Source organism: Opisthocomus hoazin, chromosome Z (assembly GCF_030867145.1).
Source record: "Opisthocomus hoazin isolate bOpiHoa1 chromosome Z, bOpiHoa1.hap1, whole genome shotgun sequence".
Taxonomy (NCBI): Eukaryota; Metazoa; Chordata; class Aves; order Opisthocomiformes; family Opisthocomidae; genus Opisthocomus; species Opisthocomus hoazin.
Genome location: NC_134454.1, coordinates 63,828,308 through 63,841,382, shown reverse-complemented (window position 1 = coordinate 63,841,382; position 13,075 = coordinate 63,828,308). Strand labels below are relative to the sequence as shown.

Genomic DNA, 13,075 nt, shown 5'->3' with positions numbered 1-13,075 from the left:
GGCTGTGTTTGGGTTGGCCTGGCTCGCAGGTCCCCAGGGAGGCTTGCTGGGCTCTTAACAGGGGTCACATTCTTTGTGATAAGACACAACTCTGTGGACCTGAGCAACCTTGGGCCATCCTATGCCATGTCTGAACAGAACTTGATGTTGCCAGCCACACTCCCACAGCTGCTGGCTAATGACCTGTAATTGGCACGCCGCCAAAAGCGGCATGACATCCTCCCTCGCAGCTAGCTTTTCTGAAGAGGTATCAGTCACTGGCAGCATCGAGAGTCAGGACAACCAACTAACACATGATGAAAGGATGTGGGAAAGAAAAAGGCCTCTGCAGACCTTCCTGAACTGTACTCCACTGAAACTATATTTATCTTTCTTGTTTATTCATTGAAGCTTTTTTCTTTCTGATTGATTGATTTAAATGCTAGTTCAGGGGAAGTTCTTTCAAACACTGACCCAAAGGGGTTTTTTTCAAGAGTTTGACCCCTCAAGTGGTTAGCCTCAACTAAGTATAATCGTGAAGGAAAACAGCCTTGAACCATCAGATGGTTTTAACTCTAGGACTGAGCTGCCGGTGCTAATGTTGCCTCTTCATCTGTTTCTACCAGTCACCCAACACAGAGGGGACAGACAGATTCTTACAGAGATCCTTGGCAGAATGATGACAGCACTAAGTGGTAGTTACAATTAAAGCTTTATTTTCTTAACAGGATTTTATGGTTAGCATAGCACCGAATTTATGATTCGAATGGCGCAGAATTTCTACAAGTAGAATCAGTCTGTACATTTTACAAGTGGTGTAATACAGAATTTTGTAACACAATTTAAGTTACGATTTGTAATCACCTGAACCCTCTGCAGATTGGGTTGGGTCTTAACACATGGTTTGCTGTGTCACTAAAACCTTCATGTCCCAGACTCAGTAATCGTGTAGAAGCACAGGAGTCACTCCCCCAGTCCTTGTGGGAAGCAGGTGACCGTGGAGGCGTCCCTGGGCACCGTGAGGTCCCAGTCCCTGGTCCTTGTTCCCCTTCAGACTTGCAACTGCCCAGTTTTGCGGACCGTGCTCTGGGTGCTGTTACAATGCCCCACGCTGTGGCCGGGTCATCAACCACACCGGGCTGGCCGGGTGGCCGAGAGCTTCACGGCTGGCAAGGAGGGGAGCAATGGGCCTGACCTGCTCCCGGGAACCTTCAGGCCGGGAGGGAGGGGAAGAAGAAACCTGCTTGGTTCGGTTGCATGGCACGCAGCACCTTCAGGGCCTGCTAACGAGGGGAAAGGCAGCGAACAGAGGACCCGCTCGGCCCCAGAGGGTGGCTGCTCGCCTCGCAAAATGGCGTCAGTTACGCTAACCGCATCAAGAGGGGTGGGGGGCAGGGGGCCCCGCCGGGTGCCAGTCACGCCTCCGCAGCACAGCTCCTGCTGCCGCACCGGGGGAGGGGATCCGCACTTCTTTGGCGCGTGTGCTTGTGAACAAACGGCGCTCGGCGCCTCGGGGGGGCCCCGCAGCCCCGCGGAGGCCGCTCCGCGCTCGACCCGGCCCAGCCCGGCCCGGCCGCGCTCGTCGCTACAGAGACTATGCCACCGCGCAGCCGCCGCGCCGCCACCGGGCCGGGGCGTGGGTGGGGAGAGAGAGGTAGGCCCCGCCCCCGCTTCCGGTGGCACCGCCCAGGCCGGCGGCGTGGCGCATGCGCGGCGCCGGGATGCTCAGTCACGGCGCTGCGCCGACCTCTGCGAACCCTCGGCACCTGCGCCGCTGGGGCCCGGCTGGCGCCGCTCACCTGCCATGGCCGACCCGCGCCTCAGGCAGATCAAGATCAAGACTGGCGTCGTGAGGCGGTAAGCGCGCGCGGGGCGGGATGAGGTGAGGTGGGGGGCGGCCCCCGCCTTGACCGCCGTGGGAGGCCGAGGGCGGTCCCGAGGGGGCGAGCGGGGAGCGGGCTCAGCCCGGCCCTGCCGGCAGCCCCTGCCGCGGCCCGCGGGGTCCCGGGCGGAAGAGCTGCCGGCGGGTCTTCGCGCGTCGCCGGCCGTGCCCGCCGCGGGGCCGGGGGTCTGGCGGCGGCCTTACCACGCTGGGCGGGCCGGGCGGAAGCCCCGCCATGGCTGCCTGCTTCCCGCCCGCCCGCCGCCGGCTGGAGCCGGCTGGCCGTTCCGGTTAAACGGGGAGCGTCTGTGCTGTTCGCTGGGCGGTCTGGGGAGCCGAGAGGAGTCTCACTGCCCCGCCAGGTACCCGGCCGAGACCTGAAGGCCTACCCGTGTGTGTCGAAACGGCTGCTGAGGCGGTTGTTTCTGATTCGGAAGTTCACACCGCAAAACCGGCCGTGAATTCAGCACCTAAGTCTCGATTTTGACCAGTTTTAACACAGTCTTAATCTTTGAGAGAAGCTGCACTTTATCTGTCTGAATCCCTCCCACCGTGGCAATAAATGCAAGGCTCTGACATTAGATGTTTGGTCACAGTGGGGTTTATTAGGGCTACACCCTACACAGACTGCTCCAGCTCATGCAGAGGCAGGAGTTAGTCTGCGTGCCCGATCTGGATGTTCCACGGTCCAGTTTCATACAGTCAACTTCGTGTTATGACTTACCTAATTTCTGTCAGTGAAAGACTAACAGTAAGGTGGGCATGCTATCCAACACCCGATTTGCTTTGAAAGATGGAAAACTAGAAAAGTGAAGTGGATACAGATGTATCGCTCTGTTATGCTTGGTAAAGGCACTTTTGAGTTCACAGGCTGCAAGTGGGGATCAGTTCTCAAGTACTGCAGCAAGCAAGAGGTTGATTATAGGATTGCAATGTCCTGTTTACTGTTGCTATGCAGGGGCATGCAAATCATGCAAATCATCAGCTTGTGTGTAATTTTTAAGCTAGAAAGCTTTAGCATGGTCTTATGGAATGGCTTGGTGACTGCCTTTTGCTTTGTGTTCCTTTCATGGCCTGTGTTACAGTTGCTGGCTTTACTGGACAGGAACATTGGAAATGTTCTCTGTGCATTTTTAAGTTGGTGGTGTTTTGTGCCATTTTTTACAAAGTATTCTGAGGTATAAGGAAACTAGAGTTACTTAGGTTAGCATTTTTTCAGTCTGTGTGTTATTTTTGTTAGCTAGAAGTGTAATGGATCTTCCTTGAGACTTTTGAGAGACCTGCTGTATCTAATGACACACAATTTTACTTTTGTAGAATGTGTAGTTTGCAGAAGTTTTACTACTGGCTTATTGCTGCTGTTCAATAGTTTTACTGGAAGAACTGTGTGGTAATACTGAATAGCATTTTAGGTGACCATTTCTTAATGATAAATCATCGCAAAAGTTACATGAACAAGCTCTCTCTTGCTGTTTGTGGGTTGGAAACAATGAGGCGAAGGCCTTTACTAGGCAACGAACGACTGTGCGGAGACCCCAGCAGCTGGCCTGCAGGTCCCCACGGTGAGTGCTCTGCCATGTGCCTGCATCCACTGGGACCTGGAGGCGGCCGCGTGGTGATGCCAGCATGGTCACGCAGGTGACTGCATGTGGAGCTAGCTCAGTGTCTCTATGCCACTGTCCATCGTGATTCTATCTCTGAGATTAGCTTGCATGTTCTTTTTCTCTATTTCTCTGCTTCTGCAGTTTAAGCGAGTCTGAGAGAGCTGAGAAAAAGAGATTAAAATTTAGTAGCGTTTGTTGTCCTGTGAGAGAAGTTTGTTTACTGCTTTTAGTGTGGCTCTTCGGTTTGTTCACTTGGTTTATGGAGATCCACGTGTGCTGGTTTTGGTTTTGTTCCAAGCTTGTTGCATCAAAGTTACAGAGTATGGTGCTTGAATTTCGGCTGCATATTAGTTCAGTTACAATTTTGAAATGTGTTAGTATTAACTCATTTCAAAATTACATACAGCCACAATTAACATACACAAAGTTTCTAATGTTTCTACTTTGTTTCTCATAGCACCCTTTCGCTGATGTTACACTTTTTTGCTGGTCCTCTGGGTCCTAACGCCACTGGCTCGATTCGGTTGTGAGGAGGGGACGAATTCAAGCAAGTTATTAGCATGCCAGATCCTTTGTTGAAAGGAGTATGATGCTCATTGTTTTGTACTTCTCAGAGTCTGCATATAGAAATACATATAAAAAATCCACATCTTAGTTCTTCTTCATTGTTTTGCGTTCCACGTTTTATCTGGATTTACTGCATTTGGTGTGTTTTACACGTGTTGAATAGTTTTTTCTTTGTTATCCTAAAACTGATTTTAACCATCTCTCATGGTTGCATTCTTTTGGCCAATATTTGACCAATATTGGTGAGTTGTTAATAGCACCAGGGCATTTCAGCATCTTCCTGTGCCTCTGTTTTCAAGGGCTCTGCTATCATCCCATCAGATTTGATACTTTTTTGTTCTAAGTCGGAAACAGCTCATTTTTGTTACTAACAAACATCAGTTTGTTAGTAACAAAAATCAGTACAATAGTGTTATACCACAGGATTGTACAAAGCTGAGCAAAAATTAAAACAAAGCAAGTAATCGTCATTTAGTCATAATAGCGATTACAGTTAAACAAGTAAAAAAAACCCCTAGGCTGGCAAAGACCAGCTCAGGCAAAGTCTGACTATTCCTGAAAACTGTTTTGTGAGTCTAATACAAATCCTGTGGCCTCTTAAAAACAATACTTAAGTTACAATATGTGTCAGGGGTTCTGTATATGTGGGCATTCCTCTGAGCTGGAACAATTGCTGCTTGTGACAGGAGAAGATATAGTGTTGGTCCATGATGGCTTAAGCTAGCCTAAATCTGAGGGGCTGTGTTACAGCCTCTTCCTTTGTGTCCTTCAGGAGGACTTAGATGACCACCCATCTGTATATTTTGGGGAGCTGAGAAATAACCAGAACTTGAAAAAAAAAGAGTTATTTTGAAGGATGAGGCCTGCTTGGACCAGCTCACTACACAACTGTACTCATTTCAGGGCTAGTACAAAGAAAGAGGTGAGAACATTTGGGGAAATTATACGAATGCAGTTGACAGGATTCAGATTTGCTTTTAGAGAATGGCTGTGTCAATAAGCAAGTAAACTTTACTGCAGTTTGTTGTGTGATAACAGTATGCACATCCAGTTACGCTGCAGCAGCTCGAATATGCAAGTGAAAGTACCTTAAAAAAAAAAAGAGAGAGAGAAGGAATGTTATCTTACACTCCCTGCAGGGGAGGTGATACAGCAGCAGCTCCCACTTCTGTGATGGCTGCACGCAGATAGAAGAGCTATGGCTCTGTCCTGCTCCACCCTTTCTTCTCCAGCTAGAAGCCTAATTATGTACTCTCTATTACAGTGAACATGCATGTGACTAGAGTCAATTTAGGAACATTAACACTGTCCTCTTGTTTTGGACTAGAACAACTATATAGGTATTTATTCCTGGTGTGTGAGAAGACTTACATAGAGGCTTACTAAACATGCCATAAAGTGACTGACTGATTTAACACGTCAGTTAATTTTCCTAATTTTTTTCTGTGTTTGCACTTTAGAAATATATACTCAGTTTAGCCTGTAATGCTGATTTTCAAGCACACTCAATGCTCAGGCTATATGAGTATATCAAAAAAGATAAGGGTCAGGAACCATTAGGATGTATTGAACTTTTGACGTTTCATTTGTCTTTTTTTTTAATCATCTGCTGTAGCACATTCTTTTCTCTCATTAGTTACCTAACTCATCACTTTTTTTCCATCTAAGAACAAAGCAGCTGTTCTGCTTTGGTTTTTCGTTTTTTTCAGCTGTATATCATAAATACTTTGTGTGCCTCTCTCAAGAGACTATATTTTATAAGTCATGGGTACTTGCCTTCATGTTTCTTACGTTGCTATGTATCAGTGAAAGAAATTTAAACTAGGAATGGGGAGAACTTTTTGCTTTTTTTTGACAAATCTGATAGCCAGGCTCTTGGTGATTGCATACTTTCATTAGCTTGTCATTAAAAAAAAAAGTAGATTTGATGAGTATGAATAATAATGTTTGCTGTATTTGTGGCTTATGTCCTAACAAGCAATACTTCTGGTTTAATCTCTTCAAAATAGCCTTACTTTCAGTAAATCCAAACTCAGACAACCTGCTGGATAGTGAGGGAATTGATTAGGAAAAAAACCCCCAAACTTTAAAAAAATGTCTTATTCTCATTTCAGATTGGCAATGATTCTAAAAACTACTGCAAACAGAGTAAGTTGGGTCAAGTGAAAATAGCACTGACATTTGCCCATAGTTTCCATCTGATTAAGTGGAAGTGACACCAGTAGATTAGAATGAGACTAAGACAATTCACATTGCAATTGTGTTAGTCTAACTTTAACAATCTTTTAATACTTTTGTTTAAATGTGGCTGACATACCATAATTACAAATCTACAAGCCTTGATTATAGAATTTTACATCATGAACCTATGGGGAAAGTGTATTGATTTTTGTGAAGCAGCTTTTTTAAAATCACCTTTCTAAAAGTATGTAATAGTCCTAAGATCATTCGTTTGACTGTTGCATTGATGTTGATACTGTGCTTTCTCTTAGTGAAATATTGTCATATTATGAAGCAGTTTACACTGTGGTTCCCTTCCCCCCCCCAAGTTCTGCAAGTTACCCAAAACTGTTGGTCTATTTATAAATACAAATTTAAACAATCCTTTTAAATTAAATTATTTTACTGATGAAGTCGGGATACATTTTGTGCAAGTGAAGTATGAAGTATCGCAGAGAGTGCAGACATTCCTTTTGCTCTGTTGCTAGTTCAAGCACAAAACTAGGTCGTTTTCTTGGTTACTTAAGAAATTTGCTATTTCTGGTTTAATTCACAAGTTTTTCTCAATCTTCTGTCCACCTGTGTGAATTAGTCACTTTCTTGCTTAGCCATAGGCACTAGCTCCGATTCTTAGCATCAATATATTGATAAGAGACTCATGTCTCATTTTTTTTATTCTCATTATAATTAGAAGATTGTATGCAATAACTGCTTTTTAGCTCAATTAATGAGAAGGGCTGGGATATCTTATGTTATACAGGTATTGAGGAATGATCTGCAGAGCTGCTTAGCTCTACTGAGTCAGCATGATAAAGCGGTTTAATGTGTTTACACTGCATATCCAAGAGCTCAGATATTCAGGAGGGTGGATATATTGCATGCATTGCTCAATGCAAGCCGACTCTATCCAGATTAAGTAACCCTTCTCAGAATGCAGGAGCATTATGCATCTGTTGTCTAGGGTTGTCACCAGCTTGGTCCTGGAGTCTGAAACTTGAGTTCAGTGCTAGCCAAGTGTGGTGGTCATGGTCCGGAGCTACTTAGACACACCTTCAGTACCTTCTGTAGTGCTCCTGACATTGGACTCAGATACAGAAAATCATGAGTTGGCCCTGCATTTGAAGGCTGCTTCAGTCTTTTAGACTTATTAACTTGGGCTCTGTAGCACATAAAAATTGCTTTATGTGAACTGGCTGAGAAAAGAATGCACCTGGTTTTACACACTGCTGTCTTGAGTTAACATCTGTGGCATACGTAGCAACCAAACCAGATAATTAGTTGAAGGGTAATTGCAAGTTGACTCTAGTGTCTAGAAACAGAAAGACTTGTTTGAAGGGATTCCTATATCCCTGTGTTTTTCAGTGTATGCTTTCTTTTAAACTTCAGGAATACCAAACAGTACCCACATCTATCTTAAAAAGCTGTGAGAAGAGCACAGTGGTTGCTGTGAAAATTGCATAATGAGTTCTTGTTTCAGCTGTTTTAAAATTGTTTTGGTTTCATTTGTTTTACCTTTTGAGCAGACCTAAATGCTGTTTCATTTTTAGAAGTGTGTCACAAATTTAATTTAGTAATGGTCAGATCTTTAACAGATTGCCTCCTTTGCATTCCTTCCTCCATCCTATTACCTATTCAAAACAAAAAAGCCTCTAGTGAAATGCGTAATTCTGGCGTCTCACTGTTTTTGTGTTTACAGTTATCTTCTGCCCCTTGAGGCAGAACTGTCTTGTGTGTGTCCATGCTGACCATAGTTATCTATTGATGTCAATTTAATTGGCAAAACTGTTGCACACCAGGTTTATCACCATGGGTATTGGTAGTGATGCTATATTAAGTGGGAAGGAATTTTTTTTTAATTTGGGCAAGAACATATGCAAAACTGTGGCTTTGCAACCTTGAATTTTTTAAGCAGTCTTTCAAAACTTTGGAGATACCGTAGTTACAGTTGCTTGGCAACCCTGGTTTGATGCCATTATGCATATGTGTAGTAGTGTCGTCTTGTTTTTGACTGTGCATTCTTTTTTCATGATATTCTTACTCATGGCATGGAGCCACATATTCACCTTTGTGGTACAAATAATCATTTTGTGTGCTGAATTAGAATGTGGATCTATGGAAAAACTAAAGAATTATATTAAATTGGTTCTAGTGCTTTGTATACAGAAGATTTGTATACAGTTACAATTGCACTAACAACCGTAATCCATCCTGGCTTGAGTTTGAGTTAAGTATTATTAAATTGTGTGTATCATATAGGTGGAAATCTCATTCAGGATCAGGCGGTCCATCATATTTTCTTTCAGCTGTATTAAGTCTCTTACTTGATGCATTGTGAATTGCCTACACGTATAATATGACTTTAGTTCTATTTAATTTTTCTCATTACTGGAACACTTCCAATTGATTATCTCCATTTGGGGTGGGGGAGCAGGGAGGGGAGGAAGTAGGTTCTATGCCTTTTCTCCAAAACAAAGGTCTTGACTGAAGATGATGACTGGGTTATAGAAGGGGAAATGAAATGGAGATCTGTGGTAACCCCAATTGTTGCCACAACAGAGGCCCCATTTCTTGTTCTTCTTTCTCTAGAAGTGAAGTTCTCAGGCTCCTTAGAGTTTACAGCTTTCAACTTCTGTCCCGTTCCATTTCATGCTGTTCTCTCCAGGAATTTTTCCACTCCAGAGCATCTTCAGGATGGGCTGATAAACTTTTTCGCTTCTCTCCAAGTCTTGTCTTCAGCCCATCAGAAATGGTCTTTCAGTGCTCTTGACTGACTAGTCCTTCTCTTTCTTGCCCACTACCATCCAAGTTGCTTCTTGCAGTACCTCAGCAAAATCTTCATCCCCAGCCAGCATCTTCTGCTTTTTGAGTAGTCCATTACAGAAGAGCTTTCATCCTGGTTGCATCTATTGGATTCTTCCGTTCCCCTCCCCCCCTCCATGCTCCCACTGGCTGCTGGCATTCAGGGATGCCCTCACCAGCCAGACTTTCTCAGCAGGACAAAAGGGGAACTTCAGTTGTTGCTACAGCAAGGACTTAAAAAAATCTGTAGTATACATACAGTGTATTTTGAGACCTGGGAAATAACTGTTGAGAGGTAAGAACAGAATGTGAAGCCCTGGAGAATCAGAGAAATCTCTAGTAACAGACATGCTATGAAAATGTTAAAGCCAAGTAATATTTAACTTGAAATAATTTTCTGACTTCAAAAAACCCCCCTGTAGCTGATTTTCATAGTCTTCACAGTAGTAATCCCTGACAAAAGCCAAGCTTATGAAGTTGACCTGAAATGTCGTGGTAACAAGACATGTGAGCTGTAGATGCTGGAGGGGCTAAAAATGATGCATATACTTGTGCGTGGTTACATCTTGACTCTTAAAAGAGGAAGTTTATATTTTGTGATTACTTTGTCACTATCGAGAAAATGAACACATAAACTTGAGATCACGTCCAAATCAGAAAGTAGTCACTCATGGCTAAGAAAACATGGCAGTTCATTATAACTGTGCCATGCATTGTATTTCTTTCCTGCTTCCTTGATTTTTCCTTATAGGCCCCAGTCTGTAATGCGTGTGTGCTTATGTAGCATTAGTGAACCCAAGAATGTGCATCAGTAATTTGCAGGTTTGGGACCTGATATTTTAAGTTTTGCAGGTAGTGGTTAGCACAGTGCCAATGATACTGTAGTTGCTGAATTACCTGTGTTATAATTGTGCATAGTTTTAATACATTGAATTTGTCATACTATAACAAAAAAAAAGCTGTACCCTGTACAGTTACGCTATTATGGATTTTTAGGTTTGAACTAAGTCAGCATAGATATTTCATTACCTAGTCAATACACGCTGTCAGCTTTGGGCTTTCTGTGTGCTTCGGTTGAATCCATGGCATATTAGCATATACCATGGTTAATAGTAACATTAGTTTTGAAGAGATGCATGTCCTTTCAATAGTGAAGCTATTTAATAGCAAAATTGAGAAATTCCCTCTCATCTGCTTCAGAGCTCCACTGAGCTTGCTCAGTCCTGCCAGGAAAGTGTTTCTTGTGTTGGTTTTTCTGATGCTGGAGAGCAGTCTTTATTTAGTGACTTAAGCACATAGGTATCATTCTAGCTCATATAGAACCTGATTTGTTGACAGTTACTGGAGATTGGGGAAAACATTTCTGGGGCAGTAGTGTGTGCTTGCTCTTTGTACCATTTTACCATTTTTATTCTAGACATCCTGTAGTAGTTCCTGCCTGTGACTGTGGCTCAGGAAGGTGGAAATTTTGTCTACCTAGTACAGAGAATCTTAATTTCATTATGCATTCAGAAAACTCATGTTGTGCATAGTTTTTTAATCTGTCAACCTTCAGGTAAACTCTGTGCCCTTCCTATTATCAGAGAGGTAGACCTGTTTGCTATTGCTAATGATGCAACTATAGTAGATGATGATGACACTGTAAGGACTAGGGTAGGAACATATATACCTTTCAGGAGTGAGAAAGGAGGGGAATTTGGGACTCTCTCAGCAGCAGCCAGATGTTTGAACAGCCTAAAGCACTTGCAGCTCTGCACCCCAAACACACTAGGAGTGAAGTCCCTTGAGAAATCAATGTCATCCTAAATTCGGAGGTCTGATTTCCAACTACCCCTCTCTGATTCTCTGGTCTCTGATACTAGTCAAACATTTTGCTGAGCTTGCTCCTTTTGCTTAACCCAGGAGAAAAACTGTCAGCTTCTTGTTTTTCTTTCTTATTGTGTTAATTTCTTGCTGTTTTGGTGAACTGAACTGGCTCATGGAGGGATTGTTTGAGCGTTAGTGCTGGCAGAGACGTAGGTTGTGGTGCTGGGGGGGAGCAGACCTCTGTTAGCAGTGGTCAGCTTTTTGACTGTCTTGAACCATGTTGTGTTATTTTGCTGTTCAGCTTGGGGAGCTGAAGTCGGGGAGCGAAAGTGAGTAGAAGAAAATAGATGAGGAAGGAAGTCATAATGGTATGGAAAAAGTAATTAAGGAACTACTTTTTTTTTTTTCCTTCTTCTAGTTCAAGATTCTTTCAAGCCCTTTGAGCTCTTCTGGGTTTAGTCTGCAGCTTTAAAGTAATAAACCTGTGGTTTTTACACAGAACACGCAAATTGTGGAATTGATTGTTAAGTGATGTGAAAGTCAGAAGTGTATAGGATTTTAAAAGGGCAGCAGCCACAGCCAGGAGCTGACCTGTTGTCTGTTAAACATTGATGGTTTAGTTTTGTTCTTCAGTGTTAAAAAGTCCTTAACTTCATTTCTAGAGGCAGTTATACTACAGGAAATGTCAATTTAGACTTGATTTGTTTCTTTATATTCTCTCCCTAGTAGTTAACTACTGGCTGGCACTAGTGACAAGGTCCAGAACAATTGGATCTTATGTTTCTTCTTTGTAATTTTTCAAGACTGGCAGAAGCTATTAAAATACTATTATTTTGTTTGGGTTAGTTTTTCCTCTGTTTCTGGGGGTGTAGACTTCTGCTTCAGGGTCCATGAAAAAGAACTAAGGGAAACAAACTTGTTGTCAGGAGATTTATACCAGGTATATAGGAGTCTTCACTTCTGTTGAACTTTTATGCGAAGGTCTGAAGGCTGAAAAGAGCTATTAAACATACAGACTTCAAATATGAAAATACGCTATTATTAATTGTATGCAGTTGTTTGTCAGTTTTTATTTAGTTAGTTTTGGATGTCCAAGGAGAAGAAGGACTTGAGAATTTTTGGTCAGTAGATCTATTTTAAAAGAGGGAAAATAAAAGGAAAATTTCAGTCACTAGTTGGTACCTTAATTATGTACTGGATGCCTTTATTCAAAAGCTCTCATGTACTTCCTGATAGTCCATGGAACTGTAACACTGGCTAGAAAGTGGAATGGGATGTGGAAACTGTAACAAAATGTATTAAAAAATGAAATTTCCGTACAGATTTTGCATTTTTTTAACATCCGGCCCAATTCCAAAATACATTATCCCATTCATTTAGATTGTGGCTGTCTCTTTGTTCAAACTTTTAAATAACTTATTCCTTGTAACATTTTTGTTAATTTTAAAAACAATCGTTACTCTCTTAATATTTGAGGCCTTACCTTGAAACTTTAGTATTAAGACTGAAGTGTGAAGAAAAACTTCATGGCCAAAGGACATACTGAATGCACGTAGAAACTAAAAAGAACAGATCCATATTGACTTTGAATGTTTGCATCTTTGGTAGACTTCTTGAACAAAACTGGACTTGAGAAGTTTTCCCTGTCTGCTTCTCAAAGACTTTTCTGCATCTTTTAGGTGATATAAGAAAGTACTTACTGCTTTCAGAACAGATTGACCTTAGGGGTACATTTTATGTTATAAATCTATGGGCAGTGGTTTACAAATGTAATTTGAAGGAAGACTCTTGGCCCATTTAGGAACTTGGGGATATTAGGTATACAATAAAAAATGAAGCCCTTGTTTTATTGGGCTGTGACATCTTGGTTTGCTCATATCTTTAAGCCTTACAAATAATATTTTCATAACTTTTGGTACAAGAAAGTCATATAGATGTTTAAGATTTCTGTGGATGTCCATGAATTCTGACAGCTGTTAACTCTCTGTGTCAGGAAGGAGATAGAGCAGTAGGAAACATGCTGGCCAAACTCCTTGGAGTCAGTGGGAGGTATGCTTGCCTGGCTAATGTAATTTCTGAAGAATGACACCACTATAAACTATCAGCAGATGAAAACCATAGAAAACTTGAACTGGCTCAGAGGATCTCTGAGATTTCACATTAATAGATCTAGTTCTCTTTAATTAATAGTCACAAACATGGAGTCCAATTAAATTCC

The 13,075-nt window shown here is 42.5% G+C and overlaps 1 protein-coding gene across 1 annotated transcript in view; it reads left to right on the top strand.

The window, feature by feature from the left end:
• The first annotated feature begins 1,700 nt into the window (after positions 1-1,700).
• Positions 1,701-13,075, top strand: part of TBCA (tubulin folding cofactor A) — a 34,365-nt gene continuing 22,990 nt past the window's right edge. The window contains exon 1 of the mRNA XM_075410648.1: positions 1,701-1,836. Within this exon, the coding sequence (XP_075266763.1) occupies positions 1,784-1,836 (53 nt within the window). The 5' untranslated portion in view covers positions 1,701-1,783. The remainder of the gene's footprint in view (positions 1,837-13,075) is intronic.